At 36.2% G+C, this 15,003-nt stretch overlaps 1 protein-coding gene across 3 annotated transcripts in view; it reads right to left on the reverse strand.

Moving 5' to 3' along the window:
• Positions 1-15,003, reverse strand: part of LOC137290837 (uncharacterized) — a 206,446-nt gene that overhangs the window by 143,567 nt on the left and 47,876 nt on the right. For 2 of the 3 annotated variants that reach the window (XM_067821983.1, XM_067821984.1), the window contains 3 exons: positions 6,961-7,050; positions 6,251-6,328; positions 5,792-5,884 (listed from right to left, as the gene is read on the reverse strand). In XM_067821983.1, coding sequence (XP_067678084.1) covers positions 5,792-5,884; positions 6,251-6,328; positions 6,961-7,050 — 261 coding nt within the window. Of the gene's footprint in view, positions 1-5,791; positions 5,885-6,250; positions 6,329-6,960; positions 7,051-9,940; positions 9,989-15,003 lie in introns of all 3 variants that reach the window. The other variant, XM_067821982.1, reaches the window with a different exon arrangement.

The following is a 15,003-nucleotide window of genomic DNA, read 5'->3' on the forward strand; positions in this document are numbered from 1 at the left end:
CTTCAAGTGTGTTCTGTCATCACCTCAAGTGAGTGAGTGAATCCAGTACCAGCAATATACAAGTTATTTCACCATACAAGTTAAAAAGTATAGATAAGACAAGGAGAACTAGAGGTTAGAGCAACAGAAATGTCATCCAGGTACAGAGACACAAAACCTCTGAGAACCTCTCCTGCTCTGGATGGTGCTGTGGGTGTACTCTGATTTGGCAAATACTGGGGATCAATTCTGGATGGTTCTGGGGACCTATTCTGAAAATGAATCCTTCACCTAAAAGATCTTATGTTTATAATCACACAAAACATAAATAGACACAGCACTCTTAAGACATCTTTGTTCCTTCCCACAGTTCAAACTGAAAAGCCATCATGGTGTTACAAATGCCACCATTTAACTGGACTGTATTGCTAAACCGAGTTTGCAAACCATGTAAACAGCAGAGAGACTACATTCATAGATACATTCATTGCTAGACATAGTCTGTCTCACAGTCCCTGAACCACATTATTTTCCTCTAATGCCTTGCCCACCCTGCAATGCAAAAGCCCTAAATGAAGCAAGTCTAGATTTCCCCAAGCTGCTCCCTAGGGCTCCGTCTCAATTTATATGGGTTATTTGCTACTACCAAAATTGTATATATTCAGGGACTAAGCATTAATGAGACAGACTGAGTATTAGTCTAAGCCATACTTTGACCTGGCCCAAAGTTTTAACTCTACAGACATGTAAAGCAGAAAGCAGTGGCAAGTATGAAGATGAAATCCAACCCAGTTCTTATCATTTTCAGATAGTGGATAAAGATAACGTTTCTTATCCCTAGCCACATTAATTGTCCCAGCCTATCCCCTGGAGAGGCACAACCAAGTACCGTGAAGAAACATGGGCAGAATGACTGCAAGTTCCTCTATGGCTGCCCCCTCGGTGTACCCATGAATGCATCCAAGCATCTGATGTCACCCTTCAGATAAATGATATAGCTGGGAACCTTTCACTTGAAATGATAATAGGACCTGATGCCATTCTGTATCAATGAGCAAACAATATTTGGTAATCGGAGGGCCTACAAAGCTCCACAGGATCAAAGGCAACATAAGAAGCAATAAGTGGATGTTCCGGCTCGAGATTAACATTCTGTACTGCCCCCGACATTAAATCTGTACTGGATATTCAAAACAAAACCAGATTAACAATTTGTTGCATTCCATCAGTTACTCTAAGACTGTTTTCAGATTGACTTTTATTTGAATGGTTTCATGACTTCTCATCACAATCTAGCTGCTAGGGGAAACACTGCATGAAAACATCAGAAACAAACCACTTTCATAACAAGATTCTTGTGCTCATGGTTACATATTGGGTTTATCCAACACTGCTATGTTCAGCACAGACCACCACTCCTTCAATAGCTCTGTGAATGACAGTGAGATGATGCATAAATAACTTTTATGCAGTTACAAATATTCTTATTTCATGTTTTGGTTTTTTCTTAAATAACAGTTGAGGAACAACTGAACATTCTATGATACCTAAACCTTAATTCTATGACAAGTCCAAGAAATCAACCATATTCAATTCCAAACCCAGAATAATATTTAATCTCTGTGAAAACATAAAGTAAAAAAATAGAATTAATAACCTACCATCAGTGAGTGAGTGAGTGAGTGAGTGAGTGAGTGAGTGAGTGAGTGAGTGAGTGAGTGAGTGAGTGAGTGAGTGAGTGAGTGAGTGAGTGAGATGGTCAGCTTGCAGGTCATAAACTGAATGTTGGAACCAGTGTCCAACCAGTGAGAATAATGAATTGGTAACTGTTAAATAAAGGAACAAGTGTTTTTCTCGATTATGTCATTATTACAACAAATCTATTCTGACAACACAGTCTCACATTGAGACCTACTGCAACACAACAGACCTACTTTCCTGATTTAAACAAACAACTATTTTACAGAAAAACACTTCACAATAATCAAATAAATAATATGTAATGAAAAGGAGTCCTGAGACTTTCTTCAAACTGAGGAAATCCAGACCTGACACATGATCTAGACTTGCATGGGCTTTCTTGAATATAATTGTTTCTGGGTCTGTAGGACTGTGTCTGTGGAATCCACTGGAAAAGGCAACTATAATCCAGAGGGAATGTTAACCAAAATTACCCACAGATTCATGCCATCAACACATAAGCATTATTTCAACATCATGTAGACACACAGCAGATTGTATACAATGCAGTTGTCACATTACATGAAAGAAGTCAAGCATAAACCCAACAGAACATTCAAAACAAGACTTGTGTCAATTTCACACCAGTTCCCATCATTAACATCATAACAGCATCAGCTAGGGAACATGCAGTTACCATGACAATAACATATTCTAAAACCGCATAACAGAAAGGAATACTAATGTTTTGAAAAATAAGCAAACTGACACAAACATCAGTCCTAACCTGCAAAATGGTGCAAAGCCAAATGCACACACTTTCTGGAATTCCAACACTCAGAATAACATAACATGAGCAGGCAATCACAAATCTCATCAGTCACAATAAAAGGTCTGCCAAGATGAGCGGTTTTCATTATTTATGAAAACTTCTGTTTTCATAATGAAGATGTCCCTACCCTTTACCCATAAACTTCAACATACATCAAGCAGACAGATTCAAAAGCATGAGAAAGATTGTCACATGGAAGACTGGAATGTGAAAAATGCCAAAACTTCTCCCCATCTGTTCCTTCTGATAAGGAGGCTCAAATGTTTACTAGCAAGAGATAAACCCCTGTCTGTTATAGTAATTTATGATGATAGTAGAAACATTTGCATCATGGCAGAGTAAACACATTTTTTCAAAAACATTTGTTCCTCATAATTGCCTAGAGTTTCAGCTACTTTGCGTTACATTAAGTTTGTATATTGCACCCTGCATCTGTCAAGAGTAATCACTGATACAGTCTAAAGGTTCTGTTTGAACAATAAAAAATATTTTGTGTCTTTCAGTATTTTCAGGACAGGTGTCTAAAATGAACATCATAAATACTTTAAAAGGTTGCTTTTTTCAGCAATAAAAATTGGAAAAATTATTAGTTTGATAGTTTGTGACATATCATCGTGAGAAATCTTGCATTTATGAATGGATGTATTTAGATATATGAGAAGCATATGCCGGTACATCAACTGCAAACATATATGAAGGACACCAAGACATGTACGAAGCAGTTTTTCTTACACATTTGGTACCTCACTATCAAAGTATCAGTTTCCAAATACTGTTACTAACAATTAATTCACTTTGAACATACACAGCTAATGTCAAACATCAATCAAAATATCTTCATGTCATCATTATAATAGATTGCATATTTGAACTTGAGTTTTTCTTTAATAATTTTAAGTGTTAATTAGATGTGCAAACCATGGAAGGATTTTAGTTGTTTTAGCCAAACAAAATCAAAATTAAAAAACATCTATCTCTAGCCCTATTTGTGAAAGCTTTGCTTTCTATGAATAAAGTTTGTCATTGACGGAGCTGATACCATGTAAGGCTCTCAGCAACCAGTCAGTTGAACATACGATCACATATGTATTTATATGCTTTCAGGTAATCAAGTGCTTATCTGTAGCATCTATTGATCACCTTTGTCACATGTGGCACATATTCCTAAGTTATAAGATATAACATCTTCACATCACATCTTCCCTGGTGTATACGAGTCTGTGAGATATATAGATATCAGTTGTATTGCCCATCAGCCAGCAGCCTGGACAACTGCAGCCAATCTGTATCCATGGTGGATGGAGCTTACCGCACCTGCTGCATATATCACTGAGCCAATGAGAATGTGTCACAATACTTCGAGTGACAATACACACCACGATGACCATGTGCAGATACAATACCTCTTGTACCAAAACACATGAAAATGCTTGTACCAAGATACAATACATCTTTTATCGATGATCCAAAGTCTGTAAAGTCTGTTTTTGAATGAAATTCTACATGTGATCCACAAAAGGATGTTTCTATTAACCAGTTTGCATTATGACATGACTGGTTCACAAAAGCTCATTCTCAAAGCACAATGTAATAATATTTACCAGGAGCAGTCTTTGCCCAAACACTCTCAGTTTACTAGACTGAACCTGTTCACTGATTTTATTTTCAGTGGAACTTTGCGTTCATGTAGAGACCTTTACCATCAAAGCTTGTTAAGTCGAAAGAAATTTTTGAAGACTGAGGCATCAGAATAGCGATTGAAGTCACAAAGTGTACATGGCTGTCACGTGTAGCCATCTCCCAACATCATTTGGCCAAAAATTAAAGAAGGGATAGCACATCATTAATGGTATTGTCAGGAGAATTGTGACACTCCCAATGAGGCTACAAGCACCTGCTGAATGTGGGGAAGTAGAAACGAGTGTCAAGAGACTAACTCAATGAATGTATGTAAGGGAGATAAATCTGTATACAGCAGTCACAATCTATTTTTTGTGAGTTCTACCCTCTCAAGCCTAATGTAGTGAAGTGGCCTGTGAAATGTTGAACAACATTGTTCTGACATTACGATCTTGGAAATGGCTTTCAGGTTTCAGATAGCAAGGGAAGCATGAAATATAGACATCAACATTGTCTTCAGACACGGGCTTGTACTCTATAGGCTGGGGTGCCAGACTTTTTAAGATAATCCATTTGTTTTCTTCATAAATAAATAACCTGTGACTGCTGAATACAGGAACAAGGTGAGAAAACTGACACTTCCCCTCTCTTCCATTATTGCAACTATTTTTTTTTCCAATATGACATTTCTTTAAACTGTATAATAGATTGATACCATTTGGACGACAAAAACAATTTGATAGGAGAATTCCGTGCAAAAGAATGCATGTTTTTATATATGAAGCATCAGTTTTCACTCAACAATAGGCAAAAAATACATAAGACATGAATAATAATGGCAGAGTTCTGAAAAGCATGGAATGTCTACATATAAAGGTTCCATCACACACATGTAAACACACCATAAATCCTTGACTTAATGCATGTCACTTACACTAAAGCCCTCAGATATGTGGTAACAGAATGGAGAGTATATTTTATTCTGTAATATGCTCCCAGTAACACGAAAACAAAATGATCTTCTGTTACATGTGCCTTTGATCACAATTTAGCTACTGATGATGCATGCATGACCAGGCCCCAATTTCTCGAAACAAACTTCAGTTTTCACTCAAATCTCAAATGGAGTTTGGCAATTTGAAACAGCTGAAATTTCAGCTTAAATGCAAATTTGTAAAAGAGTCCAAACAACTAAATAAACTTGTCAAAGATTGTCTACTAAGTTTGAGTTTGATACCGACTTATGTTCATTCTGGAAAATGCATGGTCCTGCCTTTTCTCAAATTTGAACAAAAACTTAAATCAAAACTCAGATTCTGTTTTGAGAAATCGGGGCCTGGATCTTAATCAAGGACTCGTTCATATCAAGGAACAACATGAATACAGTGTCATGTGCTTTGTTTTGTGTATTGTAAAAGTCAATATGATCTATATACATCATGTTTCTGAGTTCATCGAAAAGTTGTTAATCCATTTTAAACAAAATTAACTAGACAATCAACTGTATGAATTAATGAATGAGAGTTTAGAATAATATCCTTTCATCAACACACTGATTCCAAAATGAAGAGGTTTTGGACAAAACAGGGTGCTGTTTGTAAAGGTTTCGATGCAGAATGCATGTTTCTGCCAGATATATATGATGGTAGTTGGTATATGTATCATGTATATCCAACCTACCTGGAAATGTAAGATAATAGTCCATATTAACCCCAGGGTCAGCTTGGGGTTGCCGTCCACAATTTCATCGGACCTAATATTGACCAGTCGTATCTAAAAACAAAGTGAATCGATAGTGAATATTTTATCCTTTTTGTCATCATGAAATCTTTATTTTCCACAATGTAACTGTATAAAGATTTTACAACACTTCAGTCACTTCACAATGACCAATTATTGAGGATAACTCAATAACATAGCATCAGAATATCAACTGAACTTTTTTCATGTAAATGATATTTTCTAAATTGATATTGTGATTTAAGTGGAAGAGTATATCTCTTACAATCAATGCACAAATTTTCCTCTGAAACTTATATTATCTGCCAGGCAACAATGAGTTGTCTCCCATTAATTCTCAACAATACTTTGACAAAGTCCGCAACACTGAAATTGTTTTCCTGTTGCAGTACTACCTACCCCCTTCATTTTGAGAAACTCTAAGCTTATCTGTACATTCTGAATTTTGTGGAATCTCATGTGTCCTTTTTCTCTTGGCTGAAACAGAAAAAGAAATTCTAATGCAATCATTCCCATAAAATATACGATGAAATATGCCAAACCTCACGTAGCAGGAGAGTCATACAAGGAATAATGAGAAGTAGATAGTGTACAGTGAGTGAGTGAGTTTAGTTTTACGCAGCACTTAGCAATATTCAAAGTATTATATGGTGGCAGTCTGTAAATAATCGAGTCTGGACCAGACAATCCAGTGATGAACAGCAGGTGCATCAACCTATGCAACTGGGAATATGTATCAATCAAGTCAGCAAGTATGACCACCTGATCCCGTTAGTCGCCTCTTACGACAAGCATAGTCACCTATAATGGCAAGCATGGTTTGCTGAAGGCCTATTCCACCCCGGTGTACAGACAGAAGAACACGTTTTTCATATTTAGTTTGGGATTATATTTCTGTCCATGATAACTTTCAATGCAACAACTGATAGAATTTTTCGGCTAAATTAATCACAATGGTAAAATAATTATCAGGAAATTATCATCAGAAAATTTTGCTTTTCACAAAATAAACCAGAGAAAGACCTGCTTCTTTTTTACACAAACATTAACAGACCATAAGGACAAAAAATTGTGAGGACGTATCTCTTAAAAATTTGCATCAAACTTACCAATATTTCATGTGCCAGCACCTCTAGAAGTGAGATCAAGTTATGTCCATCACGGAGATCTTCGTACAAGTCCACTATTCTCCTTCCAGCCTGACAACACAGAAAAGGCACTCTGAGTGTTTTAGGTCGAGAACAATGTAACTTGAAGTCATGAAACTTGATGAACGGCAAAGTTCTGATGGACAACAATTTCCTGACCTTCATGTATTTGCTTACTCTTGCACTCAGTAAAATTCCTGTGATTAATATATAATTATGTCTTGACCAAACAATCCAAAAATTAACAAAATGATTGGGACAAGATGAAATAATCCCGATTGTTCAACATGGCTTGCTGAAGACTAAGAAGAATTCTAGCCCAATTTTTCATGGGTAGATCCTTCTAACAACATTTTGGCTCTACCATGAATTTGTTCTTTCAACTTTGATAGCAAAGATTTCTGTTATCAAAGACTTAGCGAGGTTGTACATAAGGGCACAAATTCTGAGAACATCACCGCCACACGCAATGTCATGTATTGTATATAAGGAAAGATATCTGTTAGCTGTGAACAACCGCTCCATACAACAAACTTTCCAGTGTACAATGTTGAAAAAATTAAAATTCACAGAACCTTACTTCCTTAAGAAATTTTGCAAACAAAATAAAGCATAAGAATTCTTGATACTTTTATCTTGTGTCACTGAAAAAAAGAAGCTTTCTAAAAATTTAAAATATTTCATAAATTTATCTTTGATCAAACAGCAAGGCAGAGACAACATAACAGCCAATAAATTTTCTTATTAGACTACAAGTAAACAGGATCTACCCCAAACTCAGATATACCTCCTCCAATTAATCCAGTTTGTATAAGCCAATAACCTTTCTCAAATTTCTCCTGAGATAAGTTGTAACAATATTTATGATATAAGGGAGGTAACTCCCCACACAACCGCTATCAGCTTGGGCATGAGGCACACACAGCTGTTTGATTTTGAGATGAGAGGGGATCCCATCAGTGGGACTCTCACTTGAGCCTATCATCGCAGCAGATCTGGGCAGATAAATGTTCCAGGCACTATAGCTATACAATTTACAGCAAACAGCTGTTGGAAACCCTAAAAAGTCCACCCTCTCTTATTACGAGATATCAGATACCAAGAGCCAAAAGAGACACATTAAGTCCATCTCCCTGTTCTTGAGATCTACTTAAAAAATAGATCTTAAAATAGGTCCGTTAATATGCACACGATAATACTGACAGATGTATGCATTTAATGGGTAACAGAGCATTGACAGCATAAAATACATTGTGAGAATTTAGTTTTAGGCTACCATTAGCAATATTCCTCAATCAAGCCAATATTACATCACACAACACACGAGATGGGCTTCACACATTGTCCAGGAAATGGGGAATTGAACCCAGGATTTCGGTGTGATGAGCATACCCTTTAATCATGGGGCTACCACATAACTCTAATATCCATTGTAAATAGTGTATACTAATGACCTCATAAACCTTACACAAAATATTAATTAACCTACAGTTAATTACTTCATAACTTCATTCATTTAAAAAGTATGAAAATAGGTTCTAAAACAGTTCATACTAAAATATAAATCATTACACTGTATGAGCTATCTTTCAGAGAAATATTTCAGTGCACTGTGGACAGAAGGTTCAAGGTGCTTGCAAACCAATGTTCATAATCAAAGTGTATATAAGATTCAAACCGTAAGTACATCCCATGTTTTGATGATGCCAACAGTAAAGCACAGGGCTATGATGCCAGTTTGCCAGCTAAAACTGTCAGTGTATCTTTAAAGATTTGATGACTAAGACAAGTTGACTTCCCATGTCTCTGTTATCAACAACCCAGGTGCAGTCTAAGTACACAGTGTCATGCACACACACCATGATCACTGTAGAGAAATCTCAGTAGAAAACAGTAGAGACACTCAACCACATAACCTTTTCACACTCCACAATGGATGATATGATATATCTCTGTGAGTTGGGTTTTATGCCACTTATAGCAATATTCCAGCAATATCACAGCATGAGTGCCAGAAAAGGGTTTCCCTCATTGTACCCATGTGGGGAATCAAACCCGGACCTCCAGCTTGATGAGTGACCACTTCTGCTGCCAGGCTACTCATCTGCCCCTAATACATCTGATGTGCAAGTAACACAAAAACACAGGAGACTTCATCCATATCTACAGCACACATCTAATACTACCTTAGAATGAGATCATTTTTCCTAAATCACATCCAAAGTATGTTGACACTTATGCTGTGAAACACACACAGTTTTTACTACACATGCCACTGAGAAAGCTATTTTCTGTCCATGCTTGTCTACAAACAGAGCTGTGTTCTCACACCATGCACCTGAAACATTGATGTGTTTGTGTCAGTGATGTAATGTGTCAAATGAACTGTGAGCTTTAGAGAAAAACAAATATACATAAATGAATTCCTACCCATATCTTTTCAGAGCATCACCTTAAAACTGTTCTAAATGGAAAATATTTGTAACAACTTAGATCCAATTTCCATGGAAGATAATATCACTCTAACAAAGAACCTGTCAAATAAAGTAATCTATCATTAATAATTTATTGTCATATTTCTAAAAATTACATGAAAATGATTTTACTAAAGAGCCATAAGCATAACAGTCTTACATATAAAATATATAATGTGAAAATACGAGTACACAAAGCCAAACTTAAGTTAAAATAAAAATGTCTAGAGACCTTCTGACACACGTAACCTAATGGAAGTTCATAACAACATCTGTCAACATCAACTCAAAAACATCACAAAAAGGCACACAATAACTGTGAAACTAATCTTCACATAAGTACGAAAAGAAAAATCACATTTGCGAGAGTCTGAAAACTCCATGCGATCATGCACACGAAATGTATGACTATGGCTAAAGACATCAACGCTGAGAGTGTCAACTGCAGCATTCTCCAAGCATGTTACCTGTGAAAACCTCCAATGCTGCATGTAATCAACAGGAAGAGGATACCACTGTCAGAAACAAATGTTACAAATGTCAATGATGTCAAATATATTTACATCAATACAGTATTTGCAAAGACACCCGCTGGGGAAATAATAAACTAATGGACAGAAGTCTTTCATGCCAATATGTGTACACCAGAAATTAATCTACTGGCCATAATTATTCCTCGGCATCATTTTCATGGGAATTTTTTCATTTCATATTAATATTTATTCACAATCAAATGCTAGTTGACTAGATTAACAACTAGTCTCCAAAATGAACATATTTTAAAAAAAAAACACAGTTCATAGATAAAAAAAGAAAAAAACATACAATGAAAAGAAGCCCTGGGGTTTTCTTCATTTTCAGAAACTGAAACTGTGGAAAGCTAGACTTAATAATAATTACAGACTTACATGGGATTATTGGATATATGTGTGAATGGTCTGGATGACTGAATATTACTTAGCCAAAGTAACCTTTCTACCAGGTTGGAATTCAACAAAGGGTCTGATATCTGCGATATCATGCAAAACATAATGTTAAAACATTTAAAGAATAAGAGTATTGACCCGGATCAGATCAAGACCAAATGATAGCATCAATGGTAATGGAGTAGCATGGTCTGTTGATGTGTAATGGGAGATAACTCTGTCAGGAAGTACTGTCATTTCCAGCACTGACTCATTTTACATCACTTCTTGTATTAGTTAAATCACAAGAGTGTTGAAACACTATTACTTTAATTGTTTATGAAGTTAGCCTAACTTCTTTGAAAGGAATTTCTGAAGTTGTATAGATAAATTAAAACCAAGTTCTAGGGATAGTCAACTCCTTTATCAAAGTTAGCCTACACTAGAAACATGGTTTTGTTATCTACAGATTATTGTTGCACGTTTTGACATCCATATCAGGACTTGTCGATATCAAGAGAATCTCTCTCATCATATATCATAAATTTGGTCCATATATTACTGTCTTTTTCTTCTATCCCTTATCACACACGTCACTGTAGTATACACAGATATATACTGCATCTTCCCCACTGATATCAGCAGAGCCCCAAGCACATAGCTGCAACCATCTGTCACAAGTTAGCCATGTCTATAACAGCTTGGCATCTGCTGCTGGTGCTTGAGAGGGCGCTGGAACTATTACTTCTTATATGTTTAATTTTGTTTATATATCCACCGACAAATAGAAATAAACATGAAAGTTATAAAAAAAAATTAACATTTGCAACTATTCCACTTACAGATAAAATTTAGATGAAAAAAATATGTTCTTAAAAAATTCAAGATCGACTAAAATAATGATATAAAACTGCATTATAAGTCTTCAATACTCTTCATACAAAACTTATAAATGCAATATATTTTACACAAGCAGGGGTAATTAAAAGAAATAGAGTCATTGAGAGATTGAGTCATTTCTCTCAAGATTGATATTTCAAATGCAATAAAATTCATCAGATTTCAATTTTAAACATGTCTCATCAATGTTCAGACACCAACAAGTTCAAGGTGTACAAAGACTACATATCTCATGTCTCAGTACTGAGGTGGACGCTGCACATGTTGCTTGCCCGAGAGCAGGAGACTTGTTATCATGTATTGTACAAGTTGTACGTGTCCCTCTGACTCATGCACAGGCTTCATCTTGTCTGTTATCTCACATAACCTCGCCCATAACAGATTCATCACATACCTACTTCACCTATCAATGTCAGGGTAGAATCTGTGTCAGGCATACATGTCTTGCTGTGATGATAATCAAAACCAACAGGCTTTGTTTCAAACCGCAAATGCAGTTTGGCAGGAACATCGTTATTACAGAGTAAGCAAGTGTGAATTTTGTTTTATGCCGCTTTTAGCAATATTTCAGCAATAACACACCAGGGGACACCAGCAAAGGGCTTCACATTGTGTACCCATGTGGGGAACCAAAACCAGTTCTTCAGTGTGATGAGTGAACGCTTTAACCACTAGCCTACCCCACCTGGACCTTAATTATAGAGATGTGAGAATGAAAGCTACAGGTGTATTGCTGTTTTACAGGTTTGAATAATGACGTAGTGATGTAGTATCTGTCCTAGTCAGTGGAAGCTGATACCTGTAATATATTTCTTTCTACACAACCTGGAGCGACACATGTCTGAAAACATCTCGAAACCTGTAACCCACTATCTCCATTAACTAATTCCCTCTGATGACCTCAGCTTCTCTTAGTCATCAGGGACAACAAAAAGAAACATCTCTTAAGGCCTCGTCCAACACTAAGGCTTAGTATAACATGTTCTAAACTGGTTTAAGATCTTAAACCAAGCTTGGAGCCATATACTCTGCATCTGAATAAAACATAAGATCAAATGGAGTTAAAAACCAGCTGACTATGGTCACAAACATGAATATCGTCCTTCAGTAGACTTCAGACCAGTTTTAACAGTTGAATACAGTTCCAAGTGTAAATGTCTGGATTAACAAATCATCAGATTTATGCACTTTTTGCTTTTGACGAAGCAATGAAGCCTTGTCTACATTATAATTCCCCTCAAGACCTTTGAAAGCATGGTTTGCTGCAAACATGGTTCAGACTTTTCTGTGTTTTCTTAACTAGATTCAGTTCTAATGGTATCAAGAGTCTAAGAGGAACAGTTAAGTTACAATCCATAACCGTCAGGTAAAGACAGATCTGTAATAGTCTAGGTTCTTTTTTCAGTCCTGCAAACTGGCAAAACCAAAGATGAAATGTGTGGATTTATCGTCAGCCCATCCTCGTCTGTTACCAGATTACATGATTACCTCTCTTTGACTAACTCCCCCGTCTGCCCAAGGTAAGATCTGATATCAGAACAAGAGTGGCCACCCATCATGCCTAGATGACATCAAACCTTTCAGTTTATCAATGAAATTGTTTTTTCCTTCATGAATTCCAATGCTTATCTGTTCATCACGAGTGGTTTGATGAGATGATACTAAAATACTCTGCAACCACGATAGGATTACCATACCAACAAATGCACTCTCTGCAAAATGATAATGAGAGGGGAAGATAAAAGCATGTCTGTCACCTTGCAATAAACATTTCACAATTCATCCAAATCGTGACAAAGTTTCAGGGCGTTCTAGGGTTAAAAGCATTCACTTGTCATGCCGAAGATCAGAGTTCGATTCCTCACATGGGTACAAAGTATGAAGCCCTTTTCTGGTGTCCCTCACCATGACATCGTTAAAATATACCTAAAAGCAGCAAGAAACTTAAATCACTCACCCTCACTCTACAAAAAGTTTTTAATAGGGACTTGAGGTAGTCTAATAGTGAAAGTGTTTACTTATCAGACCATGGTTCAATTCCCCAGATGGGTAAAATTCGAGAAGCCCATTTCTGGTACTCCAGAAACGCTAATTTTGACAACATTCCAGTAATGTGATGGCTGATTTAAACAGTCAAGTCTGAACCAGACAATGCAGTGATTTATATTATTGTAAATGATAAAAACTGAAGCAACTAAGGATTTTGAAAAAGCCTGACTGTGTGATTAAGTATGAGGATGAAAAAACATTTGTTTTTCCCTGACAATGATATGATCATTTCATCACAATTAACTTTCAATTAGTTGTAAAATATTAAACATTGTAAAAAGTCCCTCTCAACATTTATAAGCAGAATATTTTTTAATTATCAACTAAAAATCTAGCGAAAAGAAATATTTTTAAAACAAAACATTGCACGTGTAAATAATGGGAAATAGTTTGAATGGATATTGCACACTGACTTCTTAGCAGGTTTTCAAATAGATTTTTCACTTGTGTAATACAGGTTAATATGGTCATGGCATCGACCTGGTTTCGCTGACTCAGCATACTTCTTTCATCAATAATGTGAGCCATTTTATCACCCAACAATATTGGCACAAGTCATCCCACCTTGTACTTCATCATAGCCACAGCAACCTCCCAAAGCACTGAAGCATGTCAATATCACCATGTGTCTATGGTGTAAAAACTGACAATTGGGGTTAAGCCATTTTAATCACCTTCATGCCTTTACAATTCGGTACAAAACCAGCTCTTATAGCCCAGGAGTGTCAGTTTCAATACGACTCTCTGTGTATAGTATGTATGTACCACAGCAATAAAATAGACAGCAATAGGCCACATGTGGTTTGATTATAGAGCTGCCATGCCTGATTACGTTGTATATCATGGAGTGAAATATATATTAATCGATCACTCAAACTCCTGTCTGATACAAAGACTCTCCATTATAACCATATTGCGAGAAAATGTATCAGGGTTCATGTATTACACCAGTTGATAAATTCGGGTTTTGAGAACACTAAGCATGGAATAGTCCTAGCTCGACCTCATAAACGGGTCGGCAAAATAGAATATATTTATGTATATTCGCAGCGACAATGTTAATCCTGATACAGAATTCCTGGTGAAACTATCAATATATACACATTACCAGGTTAAATATTTGTCAGTTTGGTGTAATGGCACCATTACACACACTACTCAAAATATGTTAAAGAATATCTTTTGAGCAGTACGTATCATCTGATCATTTTGTGTCTGGACTGTAGGCATCTCATCAGTAATGACAGAACTGAATTCATATTTATAATATGAATTATGGTACTACACTGCTTTTAGCAATATTCTGGTAAAACATTGCAGGTTACACAAGAAACTGGCTTCACAAATTGTACCCATGTGGGGAATCAAACTCATGTCTTTTTGTGATCAGCAAACACTTTAAGGCTACCCCACTGTCCTACCATTCTGGACTGAGATATCTCATGTATTGTAGAAAAGATTCTTACACAGTAGAGAAGATAAAGAGAAGAATCAGTCATAAAAATCAAAAGATATCTCCTGATCATGTAGCTTGTGAGTATCCAACAGAATATAAAATGTCTATTTCAACTTCCTGACAGCCAATATTTTAAGCAGAACATCAAGAGATGATATGAACATAAGAAAACAACAGAGAGGAATAAAGAATCATCCATGAATGACATCTGATAATTAAA

Source organism: Haliotis asinina, chromosome 7, assembly GCF_037392515.1.
Source record: "Haliotis asinina isolate JCU_RB_2024 chromosome 7, JCU_Hal_asi_v2, whole genome shotgun sequence".
NCBI classification, from domain to species: Eukaryota; Metazoa; Mollusca; class Gastropoda; order Lepetellida; family Haliotidae; genus Haliotis; species Haliotis asinina.